Below are 27,177 nucleotides of genomic sequence, written 5' to 3'. Positions count from 1 at the left end.
GCTATCTGCCTAATAAACACACCATCAAGTCCATACTTAATTAGTTTGCCAATCCAAATATCATGGAACACTCTGTCAGATACTGACATCGAATTTAGTGTCTGTGTCTTCTTGTCTGGGCTGCCTCAAAGGGCTGACAGATGCTTTGCTAAAGTCAAGAAATATTATTTCTCCAACAGGGACTATTGGAATAGAATAGAATAGAATAGAATAGAATAGAATAGAATAGAATAGAATAGAATAGAATAGAATAGAATAGAATAGAATAGAATTCTTTATTGACCAAGTGTGATTGGACACACAAGGAATTTGTCTTTGGTGCATTTGCTCTCAGTGTACATAAAGAAAAATAAAATACATTCATTAAGAATCATAAGATACAACACTTAGTGACAGTCATAGATTACTAATAAGCAATCAAATCATACTAGGAAACAAATAAAACAATATAAATTGTAAAGATACAAGCAACATGGTTATAGTCATAAGTGGGAAGAGATAGGTACTAGGAAAGATAAGACATACATCCAGTCAGAACAGAACAGAAATAGACTCAGTTTAGCAAACCTTGTTCTTAAGAAATCCATGCTGCTTTCTAATAATATAATTTTCATGACACATGTTTATTAATTTATGACCAAGCTTAGAATGTCAGACTGATTGGCTTGTTCTTCCCCAGATCTTCCTCCCATCCTTGTTTTATTTTTTTTCTTAAGATAGAGACAATGTTTGCCCTCCTTCAATCATGTGGTACTTCTCTACTATTCCAAGATTCCAAAATGACAGTGGGTAGAGATTGGCTATGAGGGGTCCTTGGTGCTCTCTGAACTTGGTTGTTTTCTTGCAGATGTTTTATTACCCAAACTAAGTAACATTGCTCCTGACAAAGTGGATAGGATCCTAGGGAGTATGCATGTAAGCACCTGTGTTTTAGACCCATGCCCCTCCTGGCTTGTGAAAGCTTCCCAGGAGGTGTCAGGCTGGTGCAGTCTGGATTGATGCTTCCCTACAAGAGGCAGTAGTCCCCCAGCACTTTAAGGAGGCTGTGGTCTGCCCCAGTAATGGGTTTCAATTTCGGCCGCTACTGGTTCACTTGTGGGTGCTTGCGTGCTTGCGTGATGCTTCTGTGCATGTGCAGAAATGTCCTGCCGCCACCGCTACTGATTCGCCTGATCCAGGGCAAACCGGTAGCAACCCACAACTGGTCTGCCCTCAAGAAGCATTGCTGGATTCCATTCTGTTGGATAATTTTCGATCTGTCTCCAATCTTTCCTTTTTGGGGAAGGTTATTTAGAAGGTGGTTGTGTGGCTGCTCCAGGGGTTTCTGGATGAAGTGGATTATTTAGACCCTAGCAATCAGGATTCAGGACTGGATATGGGACAGAAATGGCTTTGGTCATTTTTTTTTTTTATGATCTCTGGCAGGAACGGGATGGGGATCATGCATCCATCCTTGCTCTACCTGACCGCTCAGTGGCTTTCAATACTATCAACCATGGTATTCTTCTGGAGTGGCTTCAGGGATTGGGATTGTGTGGGGGAGTGTTCTGTGCTATCCTGTTCACTTCCTTCCTTTGTGGCGGCTCTCAGTTGTTGTTAATAGGAGGTGAGAGATCCAGCTCTCGCCCAGTGCTTTTGTGGGGTCCCGCAGGGTACTCTCTCCACTCCTATTTAACATCTACATGAAGGTGTTTGACAAAATCATCCACCATCATGGATTGAGATATCATCAATATGCTATTGATGCTCAGCTGCATATCTCAGGCCACGATGAATTAAGCAATGCCGTGACTTCCCTCTCACAGGGATTCTTCTGGAAGTGAACCAGGTGGCAGTCATGGCCAGAAGGCCATGCGGGTTTTGCACAACTTTGCACAACTGTGGGCTGCGCACCAGTTATGTCCTTTCCTGGACCAACAATCCCCAATCATGGTCACTATGCCCTAGTCACCTACCATCTTGACTATGCAATGCGCTCTACATGGGGCTGCCCCTGAAAAATTTCTGGAAGCGCCAGTTGGTGCAAAATGCAGTGGCCCACATGGTTTTGTGCAGACCTCAGCGTGCACATGAATCACCTCTCCTGTGGGAGCTGAATCGGTTGCTGATTTGCTCCCGGATGCAATTCAAGGTGCTGGTTGTCACCTTTAAAGCCCTTTGTGGCTTGGGACCAGGTTATCTGAGGGACCATCTCTTGCTGATCACATCTACCTGACCCACTAGAGTGGGGAGGCAAGGAAAGTTGCAGGTCCCATCCCCTAAGGAGATACATCTGGCAGGACCCAGAAGAAGGGCCTTCTCCATGGTGGCTCCCTCCTTCCCTCCCTCCCTCTGGAACATCATCACTCCAGAAATTAGACTTAACACTTAATTAAAAATTAACACTCTTTCGGAAGGCCTTGAAGACGTAGTTCTGCCAGCGGGCTTGGGGAAACCAGAGCAGAATGGAGACCATTAAATGACTGGTATGAATGTAGGTCATCCTCAGTTTCTATTACTTCTGTCCTTTTGAACAAGCTGCATTTTGTAATGTCTATGATCACCACCCCTACTTCTGCTCCGTAAGCATGGAATATACAGTATTTGTGGAAGAACAGTAAAAAAAAAATAGCTTCTCATTTATTTAGGAACAGAAGTAATGTTTGTCTTTCTCCAATCTTTCCTTGTTCCAATTTTTTTGTGCCCAATACAGGCAAACTACACCCATCGTACTTGGCAATAAGTTTTATGGGTGCAGATCAGAACATCACTTTTTCTATATAAACTGTGATGGTGCAGTGGTTAGAATGCAGTACTGCAGGCTAATTCTGCTGACTGCCAGCAGTTCGATCCTAACTATCTCAAGGATCAGCCTTGACTCAGCCTTTTATTCTTCTGAGGTCGGTAAAATGAGGACCCAGATGGTTGGGGGACAATATGTTGACTCTGTAAGCCACTTAGAGAGACTGTAAAGCACTATGAAGTGGTATATATGTCTAGGTGCTATTGCTATTGCTATATTGCCTGCAATTTCTTTTTTCCAATTCCTTCACGGATTATTAACTAAAGAAAAAAGGACAGAAGACATGGATTTCTGAATATCCCATCTAACTTTGCATGCAAATGTATACACTAGAGTCCTTACAACTAAATGGCTATTTAAGCAATCCAAATTTTACAGTTAATATTATCAATAAAATAATATATGCAATTAAAATTGAAGATTAGAGTCATGAACACAAAGGGTCTTATAAACCACAGAAGGTGTATTCTAGCTTCTCTTGTACCTTCTGCAGATGATCAGAATTCCTCACATCTAATAAACATGTATCATTACTCCCCTGGCTGGAGTCACACTATGTTAAGCTATATTTATTTGATTCTGGATTAGTGTTTACTGTGAAGTTAATCATTGCGGTTTATTAAACAAACCATGATTAAAATAAGCCATAGTTTTGCATGTTGTATGAGTGCAGTTCACAGGGCAATATTTTCTTATCACCCAAGTGCTACCGTATCGCTTCCAAAAAGCAAAAGAGGGGAACTCAGCAGAGAGCCAACGATTTCTTTATGTCACAAAACCAACATCGTGCTCTTAAATCATTCAGAGATGCAAAATAAGGACAATAGACTATTTATCATCAAATCTTACTGCTATGAACTGTGTTTAGGTATTTACAGTTGGTGCTGCAGTAGTAATATAAAAGAAATCCATTATGGATAAGGCCAAAAACATAATCTGCCAAATCAAAATCTATTCCGAAGCAAATGGACACTTAATACAGGGAATCAACATTACTCAACTCCAAATATTTATTAGGCTACAATTGTATCCAACCTAGAAAGTTGAATACAAAAGGGAAGTATATCTGAAGAAAGTGAATAACATATATAGGTAGTCTTCAGCTTACGACCACAATTGAGTCCAAAATTCATGTTACTAAGTAAAACATTTGTTAAGGGAGTATTGCCCCATTTTATGATCTTACCTGCCACAGTTGTTAAGTGAATCACTGCAGTGGTTAAGTTAATAACACGGTTGTTAAGTGAATCTGGCTTCCCTGTTGACTTCGCTTGTCAGAAGGGGGCAACAAGGGATCACATGATCTTGGGACACTGCAACCGTCATAAAGATGAACCAGTGGGAAAGCATCCAATTTTGATCAAGTGATTATGGGGATGCCACAATGGTCATAAGAGTGAAAAACAGTCATAGGTCACTTTTTCAGTGCCATTTTAACTTTGAAATGGTCACTAAATGAACTGTTGTAAGTTGTGGACTTCCCTTATTAAGGGAAATTGCCTATAAAAAGATGTGTATTTTAAATGCCGTAGGAGAAGTTATCCATTTGGTGCTGCATTTTTTCCCCCTTAAACAAATAGAATTTGCAGACAATTTTATGACATAGATGAATACTTGAAAGTATGCTAGTTTGACCAATACCCGTATATTAGCAGCAACTATTTTCCATGTACTTATATTCTTTCTGGCTATAATATTCCAGGCGATATATAACACATGCTGGTTTTCTACATTGTGCCAAGGGGAAAGAGAGAAAGCCCAAAGGCAAAGTTTGGCTTCCTTTATAAGCAGGGAGATTTACAGTAGCATCGTGTGAAAGGGCCGGTCACAGATCTAACCATCCATTTCATGGTTACAATAGGAGGAATCGGTGTTCATCATGTTGTAGTTCATATGCTTGGTAAAAAGGAAGTGCGGACTTATCCTAAAAATTACTCAATTACATGCAGGTAGTCCTCGACTTACAACAGTTCATTTAGTGACTGCTCAAAGTTACGACAGCATTGGAAAAAAAGAGACTTGTGACCATTTTTCACAGTTATGATCTTTGCAGCATCCCCAGGATCATGAGTTCAAAATTTAGATGCTTGGCAACTGGTTCATGTCTATGACTGTTGCTGTGTCCCAAGGGATCAACTTTTGTGACCTTCTAACAAAGTCAATGGGGAAGCCAGGTTCACTTAACAACCAGATTACTAATTTATCAGCTGGAGTGATTCACTTAACAACTGTGGCAAGAAAGGTCGTGAAATGGGGCAAAATTCACTTAACAAATGCCTCGGTTAACAACAGACATTTTAGGCTCCATTGTGATTGTAAGTCGAGGACTACCTCTATCTATATATAGCCAATGGCCCATCACTCTGACATTGTTTTCCCAAAAGATATCCATACCACATGTTCTCAATGTAGCCTATGTTGCCTTCTCTTTCCCTTGCCTGGACATATCTACGGTACTTATTTTTTTCTCAATATCTTTGCTGCCACTCATCTGCTAAAAATTGATCAGTTCTATTATTATCAGGGAGCAATACAAATGGATCTGTCTCTACAAAAGCAGTTGATTGGAAGCAAGTGCAGTTAGCAGGAAATTTATCCTGAGAATTAACTGTTCATAAAGTGATGTAAATTTTCAGTGGCTAAAAATTGTGCAGTAGAACGAGAAGTTTCCTCCCTTGATAATATCTCTATTAAAAGTAAACAGGTATAATTATACCATCAATATATCTTGAGGTTTTATCTTTTCCTGGCAAACACACTTCCCTTGATCTGTGCCTGTTGGGAGTCATTAATTCATTGAGAAGCATTATAAGGATAGGAAGTATTTCGTTCTACTCCCCCTCTTTCATCTTTTTTTTTCTTGAATTACCGTAGGCTTATTTACATTGAAAGCCAGGGCGGTGTTGTAGTTACAGCATGGAACTGTATACTGGGGATTTTCAGCCAGGAAAACTGGATGTCTTGGACCAGCCATATATCTATATCTATCTATCTATCTATCTATCTATCTATCTATCTATCTATCTATCTATCTATCTATCTATCTATCTATCTATCTATCTAATCTATCTATCTATATATCTATGTTGTTGCTGTTGTTAGTTGCAAAGTCGTGTCTGACCCATCGCGATCCCATGGACAATGTTCCTCCAGGCCTTCCTGTCCTCTACCAACCTCTGGAGTCCATTTAAGCTCACGCCTACTGCTTCAGTGACTCCATCCAGCCACCTCATTCTCTGCTGTTCCCTTCTTCTTTTGCCCTCAATCTTTCCCAGCATGAGGCTCTTGTCCAGTGAATCCTTCCTTCTCATTAGGTGGCCAAAGTATCTCTCTCTCTCTCTCTCTCTCTCTCTCTCTCTCTCTCTCTCTCTCTCTCTCTCCCTGTACGTATACCTATACCTATATCTTGGCTGGTCTAAGACATATATCTGTCTGGTCCCAGTTGTGACATATATATTACAACTAGTAATTGTTAGGGCTGCACAATGAATAGGGTTCATTTCCCAAAAATAGGAGACACAAAAGAATTACTATTCTCTTTGTTACCTGGATTAATATACACACATCCAATTTGTTATCTGAATTTCCCATCCAGTGGCAGTTATTGAGGCCTATAATAACCTATTTGGACAAAAAAGAGCTACATTTGCATTCTATTCTTTATTTACAGAGCTCAGGGCAGTGAGGATACACAGAAATACATCACTTTTAATGATGCAACCTCTTATTTGTTCTGCTTTGTTATTTTGTGCCATGCTTCATTCTAAATTGGCAAATCTACAGTTAACTCTGAATTTAGAGAGTACAATCTTAGCTATAGCTTTCTGTTAATCAAATCTTTCTTCTTTCATTACTTGTGTGCATGTGTGTTATGCCTATGCACATAATATATAGGGATGAATGTGCCTGTAGTATGGATGTCTGAATAATTTAATCTTTATAAACTCTGAGACTAACTGCCCGTATCTTCTGGACTAAGTAATTTTGTGTCTCACCAAATGTCAGAATACATTTCTTGGCTAAAAACAAAACAAAACAAGAAGGCCAAACTGCATTTTTAAATGCCACGTTTTAAAATGCATTTATGAAATGTATATTTTAAGATAAAATAATACAGCATCTGTGTGTGTATCAGAGCCATAAATAAAAAGCAAATAATTGATGGATTTAAAAATTGGCAGATGCAGAAACAGGATCAATGCATAAAGAAACAAGGAAGAGACGCATACAAGAAAAATTCAATTGTCAGTCTCTAATATATCACCTAATAAACTAAAGCAAAACAAAAGCAATTTTCATTGATATGAAATGCCTCAAGATAATTTTGTTTGCTATTTCACTGATGGGGATATGCCATATGATGAGGCAGTGAGAATCACCCAAAAGAGGTTACAATTAGCCCCAGGGATCAGAATATGATTTTTTTTCCTAGTGTTTTATTCTGATTTTCCGTATTTGTTATCAGAGATAACAATTGCATAATTATACACTGCATTAATCAAACACTAAACCTAACTAAATGGGTATGTGAAGTTGTCACTAAGCTCTTTATAGCTTGGTTCATGCAACATGCAACCATTTCATTTCGTTACAGTTTGTAATGTTGCTTTAGCATGATGAATAAACACAATCTCTTTCTATGAGCTTTAAGTTTATATTTAAGCAAACATTTTTATTCTGACACCTGCTGATTTTTCAAGTCCCTTGAATTACAATTGCAATTGTTTCAATACAGGTCCCCCCCCCCCGTGTTTCATCCATGTACATGCACATCTTGATAATGTAGCCAGAACACAGTGTGTAATGATTAATGCTAATGAAGCAGAGAAGCATTCATGATTCTGTATCTGGATATGCAAAGTGGATAAACTTGAATTTATAACAGAAACCCCAGAACAAAATGATAACAAAATGTTTCTCTCTTGCTGCCCAAAAATACAATAGGGAGATGTCCAACTACACTCCAGGGGAGATGCTTGTCTCCAAGGTATCTTCACCTTTACATAATAGAAGAAAACAGCTTTACGTACATCTTTCCACTCACAATGATAAGGGGATAGGGATAGACTTTACTATGCCAAGCAAGATTCACTAGCAAAGTATAGGTTGGAAAATGTAGAGCAATTATCCAATACATCTTTTCCCAGTCACTTCAACCCTTCCAGTCAGATCCAGCAGATAGGCAGCCAGTTTGGCCTAGTGGTTAAGGCACCAGGCTAGAAACCCAGAGAACATGAGCTCTAGTCCTGCCTTAGCCATAAAAAGCCAAGTGGGTGACTTTGAGCCAGTCACTCTTTCACAGCTGAACTAACCTTAGATGGTGTTGTAGGGAAAATACCATAGGAGGAAGAAGGAACATTGGATTTGTTTTCAAACTTAACTTGATTATTAAAGAAATAATAATTAAGGTGAAATATGAATAAATAAGTAAAATTATATGGGCCCCATTCACTAAGGAATGTCCTTTGATGGGACCCAGGAGGAGGGTCTTTTCTGATACAGCCCCCACCCTTTGAAACATTCCCCTTCAGACTGGTCCCAACCCTATTAGCTTTCCAGCAGGGCCTGAAGACAATGGCTTTGCCATCTGATCTGGAGATCTGGTAATGGTGGCATGGAGCCTGCATAATATCTATGTCAACTCTGAAGCTGGCCTGACTAAGGCCATCTTTGGAGCCTTCAGTGTTGCCACAATGGTGCTGAGGGATAGGGAGGGGGGAATAGACATAGCTGGGGTTTGTAGCCAAAACAAAATAGTTTCCCCTGGAGAACCAAGGACATTCCCACAGGTGGCTGAAGAGAGGAGGAGTGAAGTTTCCAAGCAACCGGACAGCACTTTGATTGGACCATGTGACTGATTGTTTGGGAAAGGGAGAAAACTTTTAATTAGGTGAAAACTGTGGGAACCTTTAGAGTCGGTTTTCACCAGTCTGTGCCAATATGAGATGTCCAATAAACCTGTTCTTTGAGGAGCCTGTCTATCTCAGAGTTCTGTTTGCTATAAGTAAATGCTATGGGTATATGCTATGGGTAGAACCCTCACAGTCTATGCTGTTAGAGAGATTGATTATGCTTTCCCTACAAATCACATTTTTTTTACTTTTTAAATAGCTTTTGCTCTTTTAATACTCTTATGCTATTGTGATTTTGATTATACTTTTTCCACTGGTTTTGTGTGTGTGTGTCTGTGTGTGTGTGTTTAATTCTGTAAGCCACCCAGAATCACATATATGAAATGGGCAGTGATATAAATTGAACAAACAAACAAAATTGATCTACATACAGGACACTATAGCATCTCATCACTGTAATCATGGAGCAAAGGTAACAACATCTGAAACTTCCCTTCCCCAGGCTGCCCCTGTCCTTGCTCCTGTCTCATTCGCACTGTCACTGGTGCTAATTAACAACTTCACACTCTTAAGTGCGCATGGAGTGTCTGAGTCATTTTTTCCTCTTGATGTCCTAATAAATACAGTGCTTGGTCATCTCTGCTTGACTGTTCTGCATGGAATATGCAGTCTCCAAAAAAAAGGGGGAGGGGGAAGATATGAAAGGGAAAATTCCACAAGGTGCTAAAAAACAATGCAGTAAGTGTGAGTTGTCTCTTTGTTTTTAATAGATTACCACCAATTTCATTAAATGGAATAGCTTTCCTGACCTTTAAATTTCACTAAAAAAAAAAAAGCTTCCCATGATTTTTGCCATTACAGAACCAAAGTGTGCTAAAATAACTGAGGAGAAGAGCAAAAGAAATTAAACTTTTGAGTGGCTCTGCTTATAGGAAACCATGTGTGATAGAAAAGCATCCTGGTAGGGATAAGACACAAAGAACATTTTTACTTCTAGTGGGACAATGGCTGCTGAAAGGAAGAAGGTCCTCTGTTGGTTACATACAAACTGGATGTGATTCAGGAAGAGATCTAAGTTTCCATCACACCAACCTCCAAGTCACGGTTCACCAAGTCATGGTGAATCTCAAAATCTCCTACATATCCTTGAATGTTCTGGTTTTAAAGCAGAGTTCCTCCTCTTATACTCATAAACTTTTGCCCACAGATCCAAGCTAACACACTTTAGTGAGCATTCATTCAACGATACAGAATAACAGAATTGGAAGGGTCCTTGAAGGTCTTCTAGTTCAACCCCCTGCTCAGGCAGGAAGCCCTATACCAGTGATGGCTAACCTTTTTACCATTGCGTGCCAGGAGAGGGGGGGCGGGGGAGGGTCGTGCACACACGTGCCCACGCGCATGCATGCACAACCCCCTCCCCCCTCGCTCCTGGCACATGATGGCCTGGTAGGCCCGTTTTTCTTTCTTACCTGGTTCCAGATCCTCTCTGTGTATCTGGGAAGGGCGAAAACAGCCTTTCCCACTCCCTTGGAGGCCCTACGGAGGCTGAAAGGGCCCATTTCCCAACTCTCGGTGGGACAGGAAGTGACATTTTTTGCTGTCCCCAGCCTCCAGAACCTCTCTAGGAGTCTCTAGGAGCCTCTCTAGGAGTCTCTAGGAGCCTCTCTAGGAGTCTCTGGAGGCTGGGGACAGGAAAAAATGTCACTTCCTGTCCCACCAGGAGTCGGGAAATGTGCCCTTTCAGCCTCCATAGGGCCTCTAAGGGAGTGGGAAAGGCTGTTTTCGCCCTTCCCAGATACACAGAGAGGATCTGGAGCCAGGTAAGAAAGAAAAACGGGCCTTCCCCACCCCGCCCCCAGGCCGTCCAGAGGCAGGAAACAGCCTGTTTCCCTACTTCTGGTGGGCCCAGAAGCCCCGAAAATCAGCTGGCCGGCATGCGCATGCACCCCAGAGCTGAGCTGGCATGCCCACTAATATGGCTCCGCGTGCCACCTGTGGCACGCGTGCCATAGGTTTGCCATCACAGCCCTATACTATTTCAGACAAATGGTTACCCAATCTCTTCTTAAAAACCTCCAGTGTTGGAGTGCCCGCAACCTCTGGAGACAAGTTGTTTCACAGATTAATTGTTCTAATTGTCAGGAAATTTCTCCTTAGTTCCAGGTTGATTGTTCTCTCCTTGATTAGTTTTCATCCATTGCTTCTTGTCCTGCCTTCAGTTGCTTTGGAGAATAGGGTGACCCCTTCTTCTTTGTGGCAGTCCCTTGGACATTGGAACACCGCTATCTTAAAACCCCAGTCCTTCTTTTCATTAAGTTAGACATACCCAATTCCTGCCACTGTTCTTCATATGTTTCATCCTCCAGTCCCCTAATCATCTTTGTTGCTCTTCTCTGCACTCTTTCTAGAGTCTCAACATCTTTTTTATATCGTGGCAACCAGAAATGGATATAATATTCCAAGTGTGGTCTTACTTAGGCATTATAAATTGCTCACATGATCTTGACTGTATCCCTCTCTTAATGCAGCATAGGACTACTTTTTTTTGGCACACCCAGGTGACCCTTAAACACTGAGACTGGTCCAACTTTTACTATCCATTTTAGACTGGTGCAGGAATGTCACCTCTCCACTTCCCCCTCGACCTTCTTCTGCAGGGTTAGTTTTCTCTTGGCATCAGGAAAGCTCAGATCTTTTAACCCAGCCTTTTCCCCATAACCCACTTGGTCTCCAAGCTAATCAGTGGCCAAGAGACCTGGCTCAGTCCCCAACAGGTAAAAGACACTAAGGTATCTTTCTGGTGTACCAGGAGAGAGAGGCTTCCCATTGCACTGGGCAATCACTACCATGTACTGGAGACATAGGATTAGTACATATCTGCTGGCAAAACCTGGAGAGCAGAGGGCAGAGTGATATAAGAAGATGGGAAAGTCATACCAAACATTAGAGGCAGGGCTGGGGATCGTCATTTGGAGCTTTCTTTTATGTGGTACTGAATTTCATTTCCTGCAACATTTATTTTGGCACCTTGATCTATTTGGTGTAGAATAGCAAAAGACTAGGAATGATCAGGGAGCATACTATTCAGACTGAATCAGCAACTGTTCAATACTAATCAGCCCAATCCTGCTCTGATCCCGTTTCTTACCCTGCATCAGAGAAATCCTGCATTATTTAAGAAGATTACTTTTTTTTGCTTAATTTAGTCTGGAGTCACTTTGCTGGGAGGAGAGATGGTTTTTAACAAATGTTCAGCATTAAAAAGAATCAGCTCCTGTGGCAAGAAGGGGGGGGGGGAACTCGCCTGTTTAAAAAAGCATCACCCTAAATAAGCTTGAGTCCCAGGAAACATTGCTTTTTCTTGCTAAGCCAGCTTTGTTTACCCTCAGCAGTTATGCAGCATTGTTAAATCATCACTTGCACTGCAGGAACCTTTGATTAGCTGGGTTCATTCTAGGAAAGAGGATTGCTCTCCTATCTAAAGGTGGGAGAGCCGAGAAGAGAAGGAGTAACACTTAACACAGTACATGTATGGAAAAGGCACAGATTTGTTTCACACCAAAGATTTGCTTTAGGGAATATTTTAGGGTATTATAATCACTCCCCCACTTTTTTTTTCCTGTGAAATTAAAGCTGCCTAACGTTAGCGATAGCTTTGGTGAGAAGAAGCCGGATGATATGAAGATATCTACAATATAATGCTTTGAGATGCTACTAATGTTACCATGCTTTATTAGAGGAAAAACAGCATTATTTGGAGTCTTGTATATATTGTGGGACGCGGTGGCTAAGATGCTGAGCTTGTCGATCAAAAGGTCGGCAGTTCAGCGGTTCAAATCCTTAGTGCCGCATAACGGGGTGAGCTCCCGTTACTTGTCCCAGCTTCTGCCAACCTAGCAGTTCGAAAGCACATAAAAAATGCAAGTAGAAAAATAGGGACCACCTTTGATGGGAAGGTAACAGCGTTCCGTGAGCCTTTGGCATTTAGTCATGCTGGCCACATGACCACAGAGACATCTTTGGACAGCGCTGGCTCTTTGGCTTTGAAACTGAGATGAGCACTGCCCCCTAGAGTTGAGAACAACTAGCATATATGTGCAAGGGGAGTCTCTACCTTTATATATCACAGGGCACTTTTGTTGTTCTTGATCACATAAACATGCCAGTTTTCATGCATTAAGTAATTTTCTGTCACTCTTTACAGAAAAGAAAGGACAAGGCATATGAGAGAGTTTATGGATAATATCATTGTATCTGTTAGTCATCAGATGCTACCAGCTGTAAAATACCTGGGTGATTTTTTTCCTGTAATATACCGCTATTGTATCAAATAACTCTACTCTGAATTCTGGATTGATACAGGTAGCCTTTGACTTACAACAGTTCATTTAGTGACCGTTCAAAGTTACAACGGCACTGAAGAGTTATGACCGTCGATCAGAGTTACAACCTTTGAAGCATCCCCAGGATCATGTGATCAAAATTCAGATGGCAACTGGATCATACGTATGACTGTTGCTTTGTCCCAAGGTCATGTGATCAACTTTTGTGACCTTCTGACAAAGGTTGTAAAATGTGGCAAAACTCACTTAACAAGTGTCTCACTTAACCCAGAAATTTTGGGCTCAATTGTAGTCGTAAGTTGAGGACTACCTGGAGCTCTTCTGTACCTTCCATAGTATGAGGAATCTAAATCAAGGCATTCAGTCTAATATAATGAAACGGAAGGGCTCCTCAGTTTTATGGTAACTTCAGACTTCTACCACAGGATGACAATATTTTAAAAATAAGCCTTCCATGCTTATTAACAAGATTGTTGTGCCATAAATGCCATGCTTCAATTATGGAAGAAAACCCACCTCTGAAGTTCTTTCAAAGAGACGGTGATCTTCAGACTATGGCCCAGGATGTAAAGAACAGCTAATATATCTGCCCATTGGACCATCTCCCCCAATGGACCCCCTTTTAATACACGGGGGCTGAAAACATCTCCTGATTCTTCTGTCAAGAAGCCAATGTGGATCAAAATCTTAAAAAGCCAGGGGAAAAAAAGAGAGACGGAGGTGAATAGGTACAAAAGAAACAGAGTTTTTAGGTAGGCAAGAATTAAATTACAAAAACAGAGCCCAAGTGAATCTCTGTGCCTTACACTTATAAAACTATACACAATGAACAAGCACCTAATTTAATTTTGTACCTGCTTCTGATCTCGGTGTTTTCCCTCCAGCTTCTGTTCCAGTTTATGAGAGGCCCTCAGCCATTGTGCAGCCAAATGACGGATCCGTTTCTTCATGAAGATCAAGGACTCCTTGCCGCTGCCAATTAACTCCAGAAGATAGGAGAGGTCTCTCTGAAAAGCCGCCTAGGAGGATAAAAAAACAATAGATTTTCTACTAATGCAAGGCTCAGTGATTTTCCTAAGATCTATCACGTGGGCATATGTTCTTCTTTCCATTGCCTCTTTGGGTAAAAATAAAGATACTACTGAAATGTTTTAGGACAATATGGTGAGCTTAGGCTAGTGTGCTGAGGATTATCTTGAAAGTTCATTATCAGGTACAGCCTATTGGTTGAGTGTAGTGATAAAAATACAAACTACAAGTTGTTGTACTGTGGAATGTCCCAGTTCACTTTTGCTGCAACTGTGTCCTTCTTTAAGACACTGATTTGCTTTCTCACATTTATTTATTTATTTATTTGCTTGTTTGTTTGTTTGTCAAACATGTACAAGATAGCAGGTCTAGGTATAAACATAAACAAAGGAAATAAGTACAGATAAATGGGGACAGTAAGACAGGGATGGTAGGCACACTGGTGCACTTATGCATGCTCCTTTTAAAGATCTCTTAGGAATGGGGTGAGGTCCACGGTAGACAGTTTGAGGTTGAAGCTGTGAGGGTTTGAGGCTGTAACAACAGAGCACTCCAGGCATTGACCACTCTGTTGCTGAAGTCGTATTTTCTGCACTCGAGTTTGGAGCAGTTTACCTTGAGTTTGTATCGATTGTTTGCCTGTGTGTTATTGTGGTTGAAGCTGAAGAAGTCATTGACAGGTAAGACGTTGTAGCAGGCAATTTTGTGTACTATGCTTAGATTGGACCACAGGCGGCACAGTTCCAGATTGTCCAAGCCCAGAATTTCAAGTCTGGTGGCCTAAGGGATTCTATTGTGACTAGAGGAGTGGAGTACTCTTCTCGTGAAATACCTCTGGACCCGCTCAATCGTGTTAATGTCTGATATACAGTGTGGATTCCAGGCGGTTGAGCTGTATTCAAGAATTGGTCTGGCAAAGGTTTTGTATGCCCTAGTTAGCAATACAATGTTACCAGAGAAGAAGCTTCGCAAGATTAGGTTAACGACTCTTAATGCCTTTTTGGCAATGCTGTTACAGTGAGCTCTGGGGCTTAGATCATTTGAAATGAGTATTCCTAGGTCCTTGACCAAGTGAGAGTTGTCTACAAGATTGTTTCCGCCCAACTTGTATTTGGTGTCCTGATTTTTTTTGCCAATGTGTAGGTCAGAGCATTTATTAGTTGAGATTTGGAGTTGCCAAATGTGCGACCATTCTGATACATAGTCAAGGTCGCTTTGAAGGGCAGCAGCATTGCTGCCCTTCAAAGCAGTTAAAGGTGTTAAATAATTTTATATCATCAGCAAAGAGGACACAGCTGCTTTTAATATGATCGCATAGGTCATTGATGTAAAGCAGAAAGAGTATGGGTCCTAAAACACTGCCTTGGGGGACACCGCTGTTAACAGGTGCCGGATTTGATTGGGCTCTCCCTATTTTGACTATTTGTTGCCTGTTGGACAGGAATGCGGCTTTCCACTTGTGCAGGGATCCAGAAATGCCGTAAGAACTTAGTTTCAACAGTAGTTTGTCATGCACCAATGAATCAAAGGCTTTACAGAAATCTATGGTCAAGATGTGTGGTCCAAATATTTCTACCGTGTAGGAGTCGCAGATTACAGGACAATTTTTTTTCTAAAACCAAACTGCTTGTTAGATAGCAGGTTGTTTGTCTCTAACATCTTATAACCACTGACAATTGTACAGTATCTTTGATGGAAGTTTTGCTTATTAGGGTTGGTTTTTTCCCACCATAACTTTTATTTTATAGTTCTGTAGACCATACAACTGTTACCTTGATGTTATTCAGTGGTCTCATTTTGTTACTGCCTGAAGAGCACCTACCACTTGCATTCATGACCCCAATGGAGTGACCACTCTGTGCTCAGTAGATAATGCAAGACCATCAGGAAAATCCAGGGGCATAAGCTAAGATGGTAGATTTAAAATCATCCGATGGGGATGGGGATGGGGATCATGACAAACCACTTCCAAACTATTATCCAAAAAGCAACCTGAGAGTTATCAGGAAAAGCTAAGAATAGACTTCCTTCTGTTTCAACTTTCCCGTTCTTTCCATCTGATTTTCAGGCAGATGTAGAGGGACTAATTCCCTCACTTGCTACTTAGTGAAATTATAGGCAGCATCTCCTTACTCAGGCATTTTGCCTATATTAACACTACTACAACATCTGGAAAAAATATAAGGTAATCGGGAGGAAAATTCTCCCTATTGCACCTGATCCCATAGTAGTGTAACAGACTGTGTGCTCTGATTTTACTTTATGTATACATAATGGAGAATAGATATTGAGTGCGATGTGTGATCATATTTAGTTGTAGACAGTATAGAATCTTTTCCTAATCAATCAGTTTTTATTACTGCCCCAGACCAGATTTTTTTTTCTTGCTCCTCTCAGACTCATCCTAAAATAGGAATCATTCAGGAACTACAATTTTTCCACAAACAGATGTTCTAACGCATGTTTTTCTGTGGGTGGTTGCCCATGTCTATTACTATTGAATGAGAATAGTCAGGCTAGTTTCAAAAGAAAAGCACTTTGATAAATAGATCGTAGCCCCGAGTCAATCCAGAAGCAGCAGGCCTTACCTGTATCCTGGGCGATGGGTTGGAAGAAGGGGCAGCTGCTGACTGATTTCGCCAAGGCAGCACTGGGCAGAACCACTCAACTTCACTGAGGTAGATGAGGAACGAGCATTCTGTGCCATCCACACCAAAGAATGCATAGCAAGGGTCTGACGTCCATCGAGCCCTCATCCACTGCCAGGCAAAATGTTGTTTTAATGATAATACAAAGGAAGATATGCAACAAGTACAAGTTCTTGTGAAGGAGTGGGGGGGAAGGGAAAAATGCAACACAAGAAGAAACTTTCTGTGTGCTGTGTTACAGGGGAAAAAATTCACAGTACATCTTGCGAAAGAAAATTGTGTTTAAACTAGATTAGATTCTGATATGTTATCTGCTAGTTTTATGTTCTTATCTAAATGCAGAGGAGATGCTGCCAGAGGAGCTCAGGGTAGCTATATCAATCCACTATTCACAAAGTGTAGTTTGCCTTTTATTTATGTATTTATGTATTTTATTGTTGGCTGTTCACCGCCCTGAGTCCTTCGGGAGTAGGGCGGTATACAAATCAAATAAAACCTAAACCTAAAACCTATTTCAGTCAGTACTAGCAGAAAAAAAAGAACCAACTTTATAAAGGTTTGGATTAATTTCACCAGGAAAAAAAAAAAATAAGTATGCTGGTTAGGAAGTTTCAAAAACAGATAAGTGAAAGATCATTGCTAGCATTAATATTTTATTGCCCAGAAAGGTAGAGCTGACAATCCTGTACTAAGAAAGCAAAAAAATAAAAATAAAAAATTAGCAATGTCTTCAAAAAGTGATTTTGCATATAAAGCAATAAGCATAGGCTCCTCTGTGTAGATCCATCATCCTCCATAATTGCTGGTGCCATCCTCTTCCAAACTTAACTACACAAATGAATCCACTCAGGAGACAGCCCTCCACTCCCAATATGTAAAACTCACCAATCATCCAGACAGGAGATAGAATTACTGCCACCCACAATTAAATCACACTTAAAATTTAACCCAGGCATGAACAAAGGCAGCAAAAATGAACGCTACTGAACTGGGAAAATCTGAGTAATGTAAAGGTTGTGTCTTGTTAATCTAGCAGTTAATTTATATTGTCAAGTAGTTAGATTGGTAGCTGAGGTTCAGTGGGGGAGGAGATAACTAATTTTAATTTACGGGTATGCTGTCCAGACAGTGTTGACTTCGGCTGACTGCCTGGACAAATCCCTGGAAAACTGGACAAGCAGTTTTCTTGGAAATAGTTCGGAAATGGTTGGCCCTTGCCTGCTTCCTAGGGCAGGGAGGTCCAAGGTTACCCAGCTAGCTTTGTGCCTAAGGCAAGACAAGAACTCAGGGTCTCCAGGTTTCTAACCTGGCATCTTAACTACAGTACTACACCAAACTGGCTTTCTATTTTAACTTATAGTTAAACTAAAACATTGGGGTGCAGCTCTACAGTCACATCCAGCTGTAATGATTTGTAGGAATGACTTTGAAGCGGGTGGAAGAGATGCTGCCTGGGGAAGGATCAGATAAGGGGAGGTGGGGAGCCCATAGCTGCTTAACAGTCAGAGCGGAAACTCAGAAAGGATCCCCCCCCTAATTTATCAGTCTAAAAAAAGTGAGGGTGGGAGATTTGCAAATTCAGGCTTGCAAGTTCCTGTTAACATAGCCTTACAATAAAGTATTATAGAATTAGCTCATTTGATCTGTTTCCTGTCTGCTCTACCTGGCAAGGCCAGCTAAAGTTCTGTTCTTTGTTAAAAGAACAACAAATATAAGGCATCCAAAGCTGCTCAGGCCAGCGATAACTTTCTAGATTAAAAATAAGCAAGATGATAAATTCATATTGGTGCTATTTTTGCATTGCTTGTGTGTGAATAATTAACACCGTTGTGAAAGTTACATCCATCCATTAATCATGAAACTCAGGGCTACTGTGATTTGAGAGCAAGAAACATCTATCCTCACTCTCCCACTCTCAAATGACTATTTGTTCAGTTTTTCATTAAACTAGTCTACATCTCTACTTGATCCTTTTGAATATGGAGCATAGTATAGTCCCCTATTTCAATAGCACATTTAGAAGGGGAAAGTTGGAATTCTTTTAAATGTATCTTTTGGGGTTTGCATTATCAAATGAAAGAGGAGGAGGAGGAGGAGGAGGAGGAAAAAATGTCACGTTCAGTACATTTCAAAGGTTGTTCCACATAATCGCAATATCTAGGATAATCTATTGTTTTGCATTGCCAATGCCAGTTTTATTATTAGATTTAATTAAAAATAATAATAATAAATGTTTCTTCAAGTTATTGGACCCTAATGGAATTTCAAATCCCTTTCTAGAATTTTCAACATTATCATTTCTATTGAGGCTAAGTTGAAATGTGTGGCACGCATTCTTTCATGGCAGATGACAAATGATTTCAGCAGCCTTTGGGTGGGAGCAAAGAAAGTAAATTAATTGCAATATTTAATAGTTATTGCATTTCCTGGACTTTTGAAAATTAATGCATATCATTTTCTGCCTTTCTAGCAGGCAGAGAAAAGGACATGAAAAGGACATGAAACCAAGATTTAACATTAGGATCAAGGATGCAACATCAGCATGAAATCCACAGATAATCATATCCTGAAGAAAATCAGAAGACATTGGTGCTCTCTGAGGTTGGTTGTTTTCTTGCAGATGTTTCATTGCCCAAACTAGGTAACATCATCAGTGCTAGTTTGGGTAATGAAATGCCTACAAGAAAACAATCAAACTCAGAGTACACCAAGGACCCCCCTCATTTTAACCCTGAGTTACAATATTCTTCTTTATTGATTCTTCCTACTGCACAGTTTTTGCTTGTTCAGAAAACAGCACAACGAAAAGACACTGATAACCAGATACTGCCTAATCCTAAGGGATTAGGATCACCAAATATTTAGCTGCATCAAAATAAATGGGCTAGGTAGGGAATACCTTGCCTTCTGGAATAAACTGTCCCAATATACGGTACTTGCTAATTAGTTACCTCACTATAACAACAATGCAAAGTAAGTGCAAAACATTTAAAATGATAAAACAAGAATAGTATATTTGTGGTGCCATCCATTAAATGTTTAAAGGGGGAGGAGGGGGGCTGCAATGAACTTTCATCCTAAAGGCCTTCATTTATAGATAACAAGGAAATGGATTTGTGGGTATCTGACCATAAAGCCTGGGCTAGAGCTGTGAATCCACAGCACTGGGTCTCAAACAACTCTTGGTGGGTGCCTATGGCTTCCCTAACCAGTGGTGGGTTGCTCCTGGTTTGGTCCGGTTCTATAGAACCCGTAGTAAAACCGGCGGGAGGCTCCGCCCACCTGGCATGATGTCATCATGGGTGATCTGCACATGCGCAGAAGCTTCTGCGCATGCGCAAAAGTGTGCACGCTCCCACTGTGAACTGGTAGTAAAGGTAAGTAGAACTTACCCCTGTCCCTAACCCTCCATGTTAGTGATACAGCAGTTATTGCCATCATTCCTAATTTCTCGTAGTGACTACAGATCAATTAGCATGGATACTTATGTGCGTGTTTCTGAATGTGAATGTATATGTTTATGAAGTGTGCAAGTCCAACTCCCAAGTCAGTTGTATGAAGCTCTAACTCTAAAAACACAACCCCTCCCTAAATCTAAAAAGGCTGCCACTCCCTGCCCCATGCTTCTTCCCCAGTATCACTAGTGATGTCTCTAGGTCCAAAGTATGTCTGGTGCCAACTTTACCTACTAGATAGGAGTGCTATTTCCAGGGTTGTTTTTTTTTTAGATGAAGTTATTTAAGTATCACCAGCACAAGCACATATAATCTAATCATGAAATCTAAGAATCTTTGTAGAACCTAGGGCTGTGAGGGCAAACCTATGGCATGTGTGCCAGAGGTGGCAAGCAGAGCCCTCTCTGCTGGCATATGTGCTGTTCCCCAGGTCAGATCTCCATGGCGTTTCTTTTGTGAGCTTCTGTTTCCCTGCAAACGATGAAACAGAAGCTCACGAAAGAAAAAGATCTTACCTCTTGCCATGCTGCTGGTGTTGGGATGCCCCGCCTCCTGCTGGCCAGCATGAGCACATGTTTGGGCATGCATGCATTCATGCACCTTTCAGTTTGGGCATGCACGCGCACACAGTTTGGGTACTCGGTGTCTAAAAGGTTCGCCAATACCGGCCTAGGGTCTACATTATACATATGGGGTTAAAATATTTAAACCTTGCCTTATGTTAGGATCGATATCGTTTTAAAAAAAGTAAAACAAAAGGATTTAATAAAGACAAATCTGTGAATCTATGGGTCCTTTAAGAATGGTACAAACTGTGAAAGGGTGTGGGGAGGCTGAGAAAAAAAATTGCTGAAGACACAGACCCAAACAATCAAAAGCCACCAGGGGGTGAGTAGGTTTATCTCAAGTTAGTCCAAATTAAGAGAAAGCTGGGAAGACTTTGAGAAAGGACATGTTGTGGTCCGCCAGCAGCCTGTGGAGCTGGCAGCAGAGTCGGACAGTGAGGAGGATGGGGAGGAACATGGGCCAGTCCTGGAGTCTGGGGAAGGCTCGGACAAGGGCTCTGTGTCAGAGGCAGAGAAAGGGCCATCTGGGCGGTCAGTGCTGCCTCCGGAGCCTCCAACATCAGACCTCAGTGAGGCAGAGGAACAGGGGGAGCATGTTCCCAGTGCGTGCATACACGGAGCTGCCAGAAGGCAAGAACAGTTAAAACAAAAGGGTCGACTCAGGAGTAAGGCTTGGAGATGATTGGCCCCTCCCATAAGACTTAAAAGAGGAGCAAAGGCACGTGGGCCTTTGCAGGAAGCAACGTTGTTAATTCTGTGCAGTTTAAAGTCTGAAGATTTGTTTGATTCTGGACTCCATGTGGCTTTACCAATTAGGTCTTTGGCAGCGTGTCAACGGAGATAAAGGTGGGTGATTATCAGCCTTATCCCAAAGGACTCTTTACAACTATTTGGGACTCATCTGTGAATAAACAGAATTCACAGCTGTTAAAATAAAACAGGTTTTTGGGACTACTCATGAGTTTTACTGACTCAGGAAGCCTAGGTCAGACCAGGACAAGGCTGCAGAATCCAGTTTCCAATATCACTTGTAGCCAAATCAACACCACAGAACAGGCCTCAAGCTCAGAACCAGGTGAAGGTGGCAGTCTCATAGAAGATCTGTTAGGGCTCTTGTAGCCAAGCAGACAATTGTCTGAGGTTCAACAACATCCCAAGCTTCCTTCTTCTTGTGCCATGGAGTATCCAGATAACCAGTCATTTTTTGTTTTCCCCAGGAAAACATTTCATGCTTGACATACTAGCTTCAGCCTGCCTTTGCAGTGAGCTAGCTAAGAGGCTCTGCTGAGGACTCTTCAGAACGGTAAGAGGGGCCTCTCCCGACCACAGTAAGCATGCAGTGTGGATAAGCCTATGAGCAAAGATAGCCTTAGGCTGCATGGGAGGGTCCCTGATTCTGATCTAACCCGAAAGTAGCCCGAAGTTGTGCAAAATTGGTTATCTTGAAGGGAAGTCAGGGGACTACAGTAACTTGAAACCGGTAACTGAGGCAGAATAGGAATCAGCAATGGGACAGTCAAATCAATGCCAAGGTTTACAGTCAACTCAAGGATAGGTGGTATAGAGCAGTAGTATTCAGTAATACAGAAATTCCTATGATTTTGCAAACTTTAAAAAAGTATATATATATAATATAGGATGGTTGGATGAAAGCCAGGGTTGTGCTCCATTGAGTTATTCTGATGCTGGGGGAGGTACTGAAATGGCAACTGTTGTTCATAACCCTCACAGCACCATCTGCTTGCTGCAAAATCATTCCAGATTTGCATGAATAGGATAAAAATCAACTTTCTGCTGCTTTGCTCATGTAGGGACCATCTTTCAGATTCTACTTCTTTGTTCAAATAAATTAATGAAATGTATTTATTTAATTTCTGCAGCCGCTCATCTCAATCCAATTGACTTTGGGCCGCAAACAATATCACGATAATTAAAACCGTAAAAACACCAAAAATGGTTACAAATTTCACATATACTGTAGCCAAGTGAAAGTTTTCATACTGATTGCATAAAAATTAACAATGGAATCAGCTAAATTTCAATTTCAAATCTTTATTGTCAGTGCACAACATATGTACAATAAGATTGGTTGAGCTCCATCAGTGCACCCCCCCCAACACAATACAACTCACAGTGAAGACAGGAAATCCCTAACCCAATATTCCTATTTTGTCCTATTGCACCCCTAAGACTTTCAGGACCCCAGGCTCTGGCACATAGCCAGGTCTTTGAAGCCTTGAAAAAAAGACTAACAGGGTTAGGGTTATCTAGACCTTAGGATGCAATACACTTGTCTTTCAGTAGAGCAGTAAGAGCTATACAGGTAGTCCTTGATTTGCAACAGTCTGTTTAGTAACCATTCAAAGTTGCAATAGCACTGAAAAGTGTAACCTAGGACTGTTTTTCACACTAGCGTTGTGGTATCCCCATGGTCACCTTATCAAAATTTGGATGCTTGGCAGCTACTTCATATTTATGACAGTTATAGTGTCCTGGGGTCATGTGGTCACCTTTTGCAACCTTCTGACAAGCAAAGACAATAGGGAAGCCAGATTTACTTAATACCCATGCAATTAACTTAATAACTGTTGTGATTCACTTAACAACTGTGGCAAGAAAGGTCATAAAACGGCAAAATTCACTTAACAAGTGTCTTGCTTAACAACAGAAATTTTGGGCTTAATTGTTGTCAGAAGTCAAGGACTACCTGTCATACGACAATTGTTGTCATAAGTCAAGTCCTTTACACTTCACAGCTTTGCGTCTAACTCGAGGGAAACATGAGAGTGATGAGAGTGCTTGAGAGTGGATGAGATTCGTTGATTGCTATTTTGCTTGCAAGGAAAAGGTTACCTCCTCCTCAAAAGGTTTTAATTGTTGTTTTTAACTTGTCATTCAATAAAAGAGCAGATCTTTTCATTGATCCTGATCAGAATATAATTTTAAATCTTGCATACTCACCTCTACTTTTCCAGAGCAATCGGGATACTTAGGATCTCTGGGTACTTCACACTGGTCCCGTCGGCCTTCTATGGCTGTAGGAAAGAGGGAGGGAAGTTGGAAGATAAGATGAACTGTGGGCTCCCTAACAGTATTTCATATCATTGAAGCAACCAAACCACACTGTCCTTTGAAACAGCTTGTGTTCCCCCACATCCAACACAGATGGTCTGCCAAGTGGAAGAAGGAGGAAGGGAGGAAAAATATGTTTCTTTTGCATTTAAATGTAAGCAAATTAAATTCATTCATATGGGCAGTAGAATTATTTATGTATTTGCTCTTCTCCAAATATTACTGGTACTCTGCAGTTTTCCAATTAAAGAAACCCACAGAAATACACATACACATTTTCAGACTCTGGAACTAGCACAAGGCTTTTCCTTTTAGGCATGATTTTCTCCCTCTTGTTAGGAGTCTTGATTGTCCTTCTAAATATTTTGAATGCTTCATTATGAAAAATCCTTCTTTCAAGAGTGAAATAGGTGGTTTCCAATCTCTGTTTTTCCCTCCACATTTAAACCAAATAATCATAAATTATGCAAAAGCTTCAATCCCATAACGCCATAAAGCCCAAATTAATGTGGAAGATGATTTACTGTAGGATGAAACAAGTCTTAAATGGTGAATTTCCTTTTCTAGATGTTATTTATCTATTCAGTATTATTAAATTGTATATACTGTATCTATAAAATAGACTGGACTGGCTTTATAAATGCTAAGCTCTTCCTAGGATACTTTATGCTTTTTACTGAAAACACTTCTAATTCCTTTATTAGAAATATGGCAGATGAAACTATGGGAGCACACAGCAATCTCCAAAATACTTCAGACATGAAAAAAAAAAAAACCAAGTCTAATACTAGCTTTCATTTAATCTGGAAACTATGGACTCCAATCCTGTGGATGGACATTTGCCACATCCAAGCTTTGAATTCTCTTAAAATTCTTCAATTATGTCATTTTATTTTTATATCTAATCTAAAATTTGACATAAATAGCAGTTAAATACAACAGTTCTGAATGTGATAAGGTGTTAAATTACCATGCAACTCTCTCTGTATTTGTTAAATCAAGTTGAAAAATAAGAGTAAAAGTGATATGTTTCTTCTAATGAAGTAATGAGGAGCCTTGGTACTACAGTGGTTTAAAGCACCCTGTTATTAACACAGCTGCCTGCAATTTACTGCTGGTTCGAATCTCTCCAAGGCTCAAGGTTGACTCAGCCTTCCATCCTTTCTAAGGTAGGTTAAATGAGGACCCAGTTTGTGGGGGCAATAAGCTGACTTTGTATAAATATACAAAAGTATGAAGGCTATTGCTTAACGCACTGTAAGCCGCCCTGAGTCTCCGGAGAAGGGCGGCATATAAATCAAATTAAAAAAATAAAATAAAAAAGTAGTTTGAATTTTCTTGTAATTATATCTGACATTACTCTGCAGTTTTCAGTTTAATGTTTATTTTTGTAATTTCTGTCTCTTCCTTTTATTCTCTTTCTCTATTATCTATCTATCTATCCATCCATCCTCCATCTACCCATCCATCTATCATCCATTCATCCATCCATCCATCCATCCATCCATCCATCCATCCATCCATCATCTATCCATCCATCCATCTATCATCTATCATCTATCTATCATCTACCTATCTATCTGTCTGTCTATCCATCCATCATCCATCCATCCATCATCCATCCATCCATCATCTATCTATCTATCTGTCTGTTTATCTATCTATCATCTATCTATCCATCCATCTATCATCTATCTATCTATCTATCTATCTATCTATCTATCTATCTATCTATCTATCTATCTATCTATCTATCTATCTATCTATCTATGTATCATCTATCTACCATCTCCCAGGCCCAACCTTCTGGCTTTTACAAATTCAGAAATTCATAGCATCTGTCCCATCCCTTTACGACAGATTTCAGGGCGAAAGAATACTGAAGTTGTTAAACCTTTTGCTTTAATAGGTTTTGGTTCAGATGTCATAACTAGGTTTGGATAGAGAGACCACACGTGTAACATCCTCTCCACCCAGGTAACTCTATGCTCAATGGGAAGAACTTAATTCACACTATAAAAATCAATGTGACTCACATGATGTGTTCCACCTTGAAAGGTGCAATCCCCTGAATGTTTAAAAATCTGCTTCCTTTCATTGTCCATAACTTGCATTAAGTTTAACAGGGCAGCAGAAAGAATATTTAAAAACAAAACAAAACTGCACTATCATTTTTAACAGCAGTGAAGCCTAAATGGAGGTGTAGCGAGTCTCATGGCTTCTTTTAATTTGGCTTCTTAAGCAACACACAGCAGATTAATGGTTGATCCAAATTTCATTTTTAGCAATTTGCCATCCTTTGAGGTTGTGACTACTGGACCCTACATTTCTAACAGCATCTTTAAAAACCTTTCAACATGTGCAAATGACAGCAGAGATTTATGGTAATAACTAATTAACTTACAGGCCATCAATGAGACAAATAATTAGAGGCACAGAAATCTTCTAGACTAGATAAAATGTAAACAAATTCTATTTCCTTGAGATATGTGCCAATGTGCTATACATAACTGGATGGAGACTTTGTTCATGCTTGTCTTAGTCAGTCTTTCAGCTTTAGCTACAATCATGCCATGATTGCACAGCAGATTCCAGAACAGCCAATTTTTTTGGTCCAACATAACCAGTTCCACTTTGGTAGTCAAACACAGAAGGAATTTTCCCAAGCTTGATAATTTTGCACTAGGCCAAACAACTCTTTCAGGAAGGCAAGCAAAGACGGGGATAGCAAGGAATAGAGTCAAGAGACTCCAGGGAACAACATCAGTCCCAGCTAGGACATGGGCTTCCACAGCATTCCACTGAAGTGGATCCATGATGTTAGTTGTGCTACAACTAATATCATGGAGTACATACTGGAATATATCTGCCTGTCCCTGTATAGCACATGCTTAGCACTCACCCAGCAAGCTCCACTTTGGCATGATCCATTATTCATACGAAAGAAAGCCAGCAAGGCCTTTATCAACTATTTATAATGTGCTCCATTTGTTTTCATGACTGGTTTTCTGAAACCTATGCAATTATTCACGTCACTAATGTTAAATAAGGTCATTGCTACTCATCTTTATTAAGAACTCTATCTGCAGATTAAAGATGGATGTTAAAAACTGATATTAAAACAGCCACCGGCTATAGTTTATTGGTTTCTTTGCATTCTCTCTTGCCTGGGGAGAGATGGGAGCCACAGCTATGTGGAGCCACTGGGCAGACAAAGAACATTGACAGGGAAATTGTCAATATTTAATATTTGAGGGTCACCACACGGTAGCTTGGTTAGACAGGCAGTCATAAAGTGCTGTCGCATCTGCCACATTAATCATCATAATGAAATCCATTGGCAATTTCAAAGATTACGTCTTTGATTCAGGAAGGCAAAGGCTTCATTTCCAAGTCTATATGATATGATAAAGAAAGCTGCTTGAAA

At 40.5% G+C, this 27,177-nt stretch overlaps 1 protein-coding gene across 7 annotated transcripts in view; it reads right to left on the bottom strand.

The window, feature by feature from the left end:
* MGAT5B (alpha-1,6-mannosylglycoprotein 6-beta-N-acetylglucosaminyltransferase B) overlaps positions 1-27,177 on the bottom strand; it is a 245,443-nt gene that overhangs the window by 87,762 nt on the left and 130,504 nt on the right. For all 7 annotated transcript variants that reach the window (XM_034408545.3, XM_034408547.3, XM_087887223.1 and 4 more), the window contains 4 exons: positions 23,640-23,713; positions 16,598-16,768; positions 13,835-13,999; positions 13,497-13,666 (listed from right to left, as the gene is read on the bottom strand). In XM_034408545.3, the coding sequence (XP_034264436.1) occupies positions 13,497-13,666; positions 13,835-13,999; positions 16,598-16,768; positions 23,640-23,713 (580 nt within the window). The remainder of the gene's footprint in view (positions 1-13,496; positions 13,667-13,834; positions 14,000-16,597; positions 16,769-23,639; positions 23,714-27,177) is intronic.

The sequence above is a fragment of the Pantherophis guttatus genome, chromosome 2 (genome assembly GCF_059756535.1).
Source record: "Pantherophis guttatus breed Tessera chromosome 2, ASM5975653v1, whole genome shotgun sequence".
Taxonomy (NCBI): domain Eukaryota; kingdom Metazoa; phylum Chordata; class Lepidosauria; order Squamata; family Colubridae; genus Pantherophis; species Pantherophis guttatus.
The sequence above is the reverse complement of the archived record's forward strand: the minus strand, read 5'-3'. Positions and strand labels throughout refer to the sequence as shown.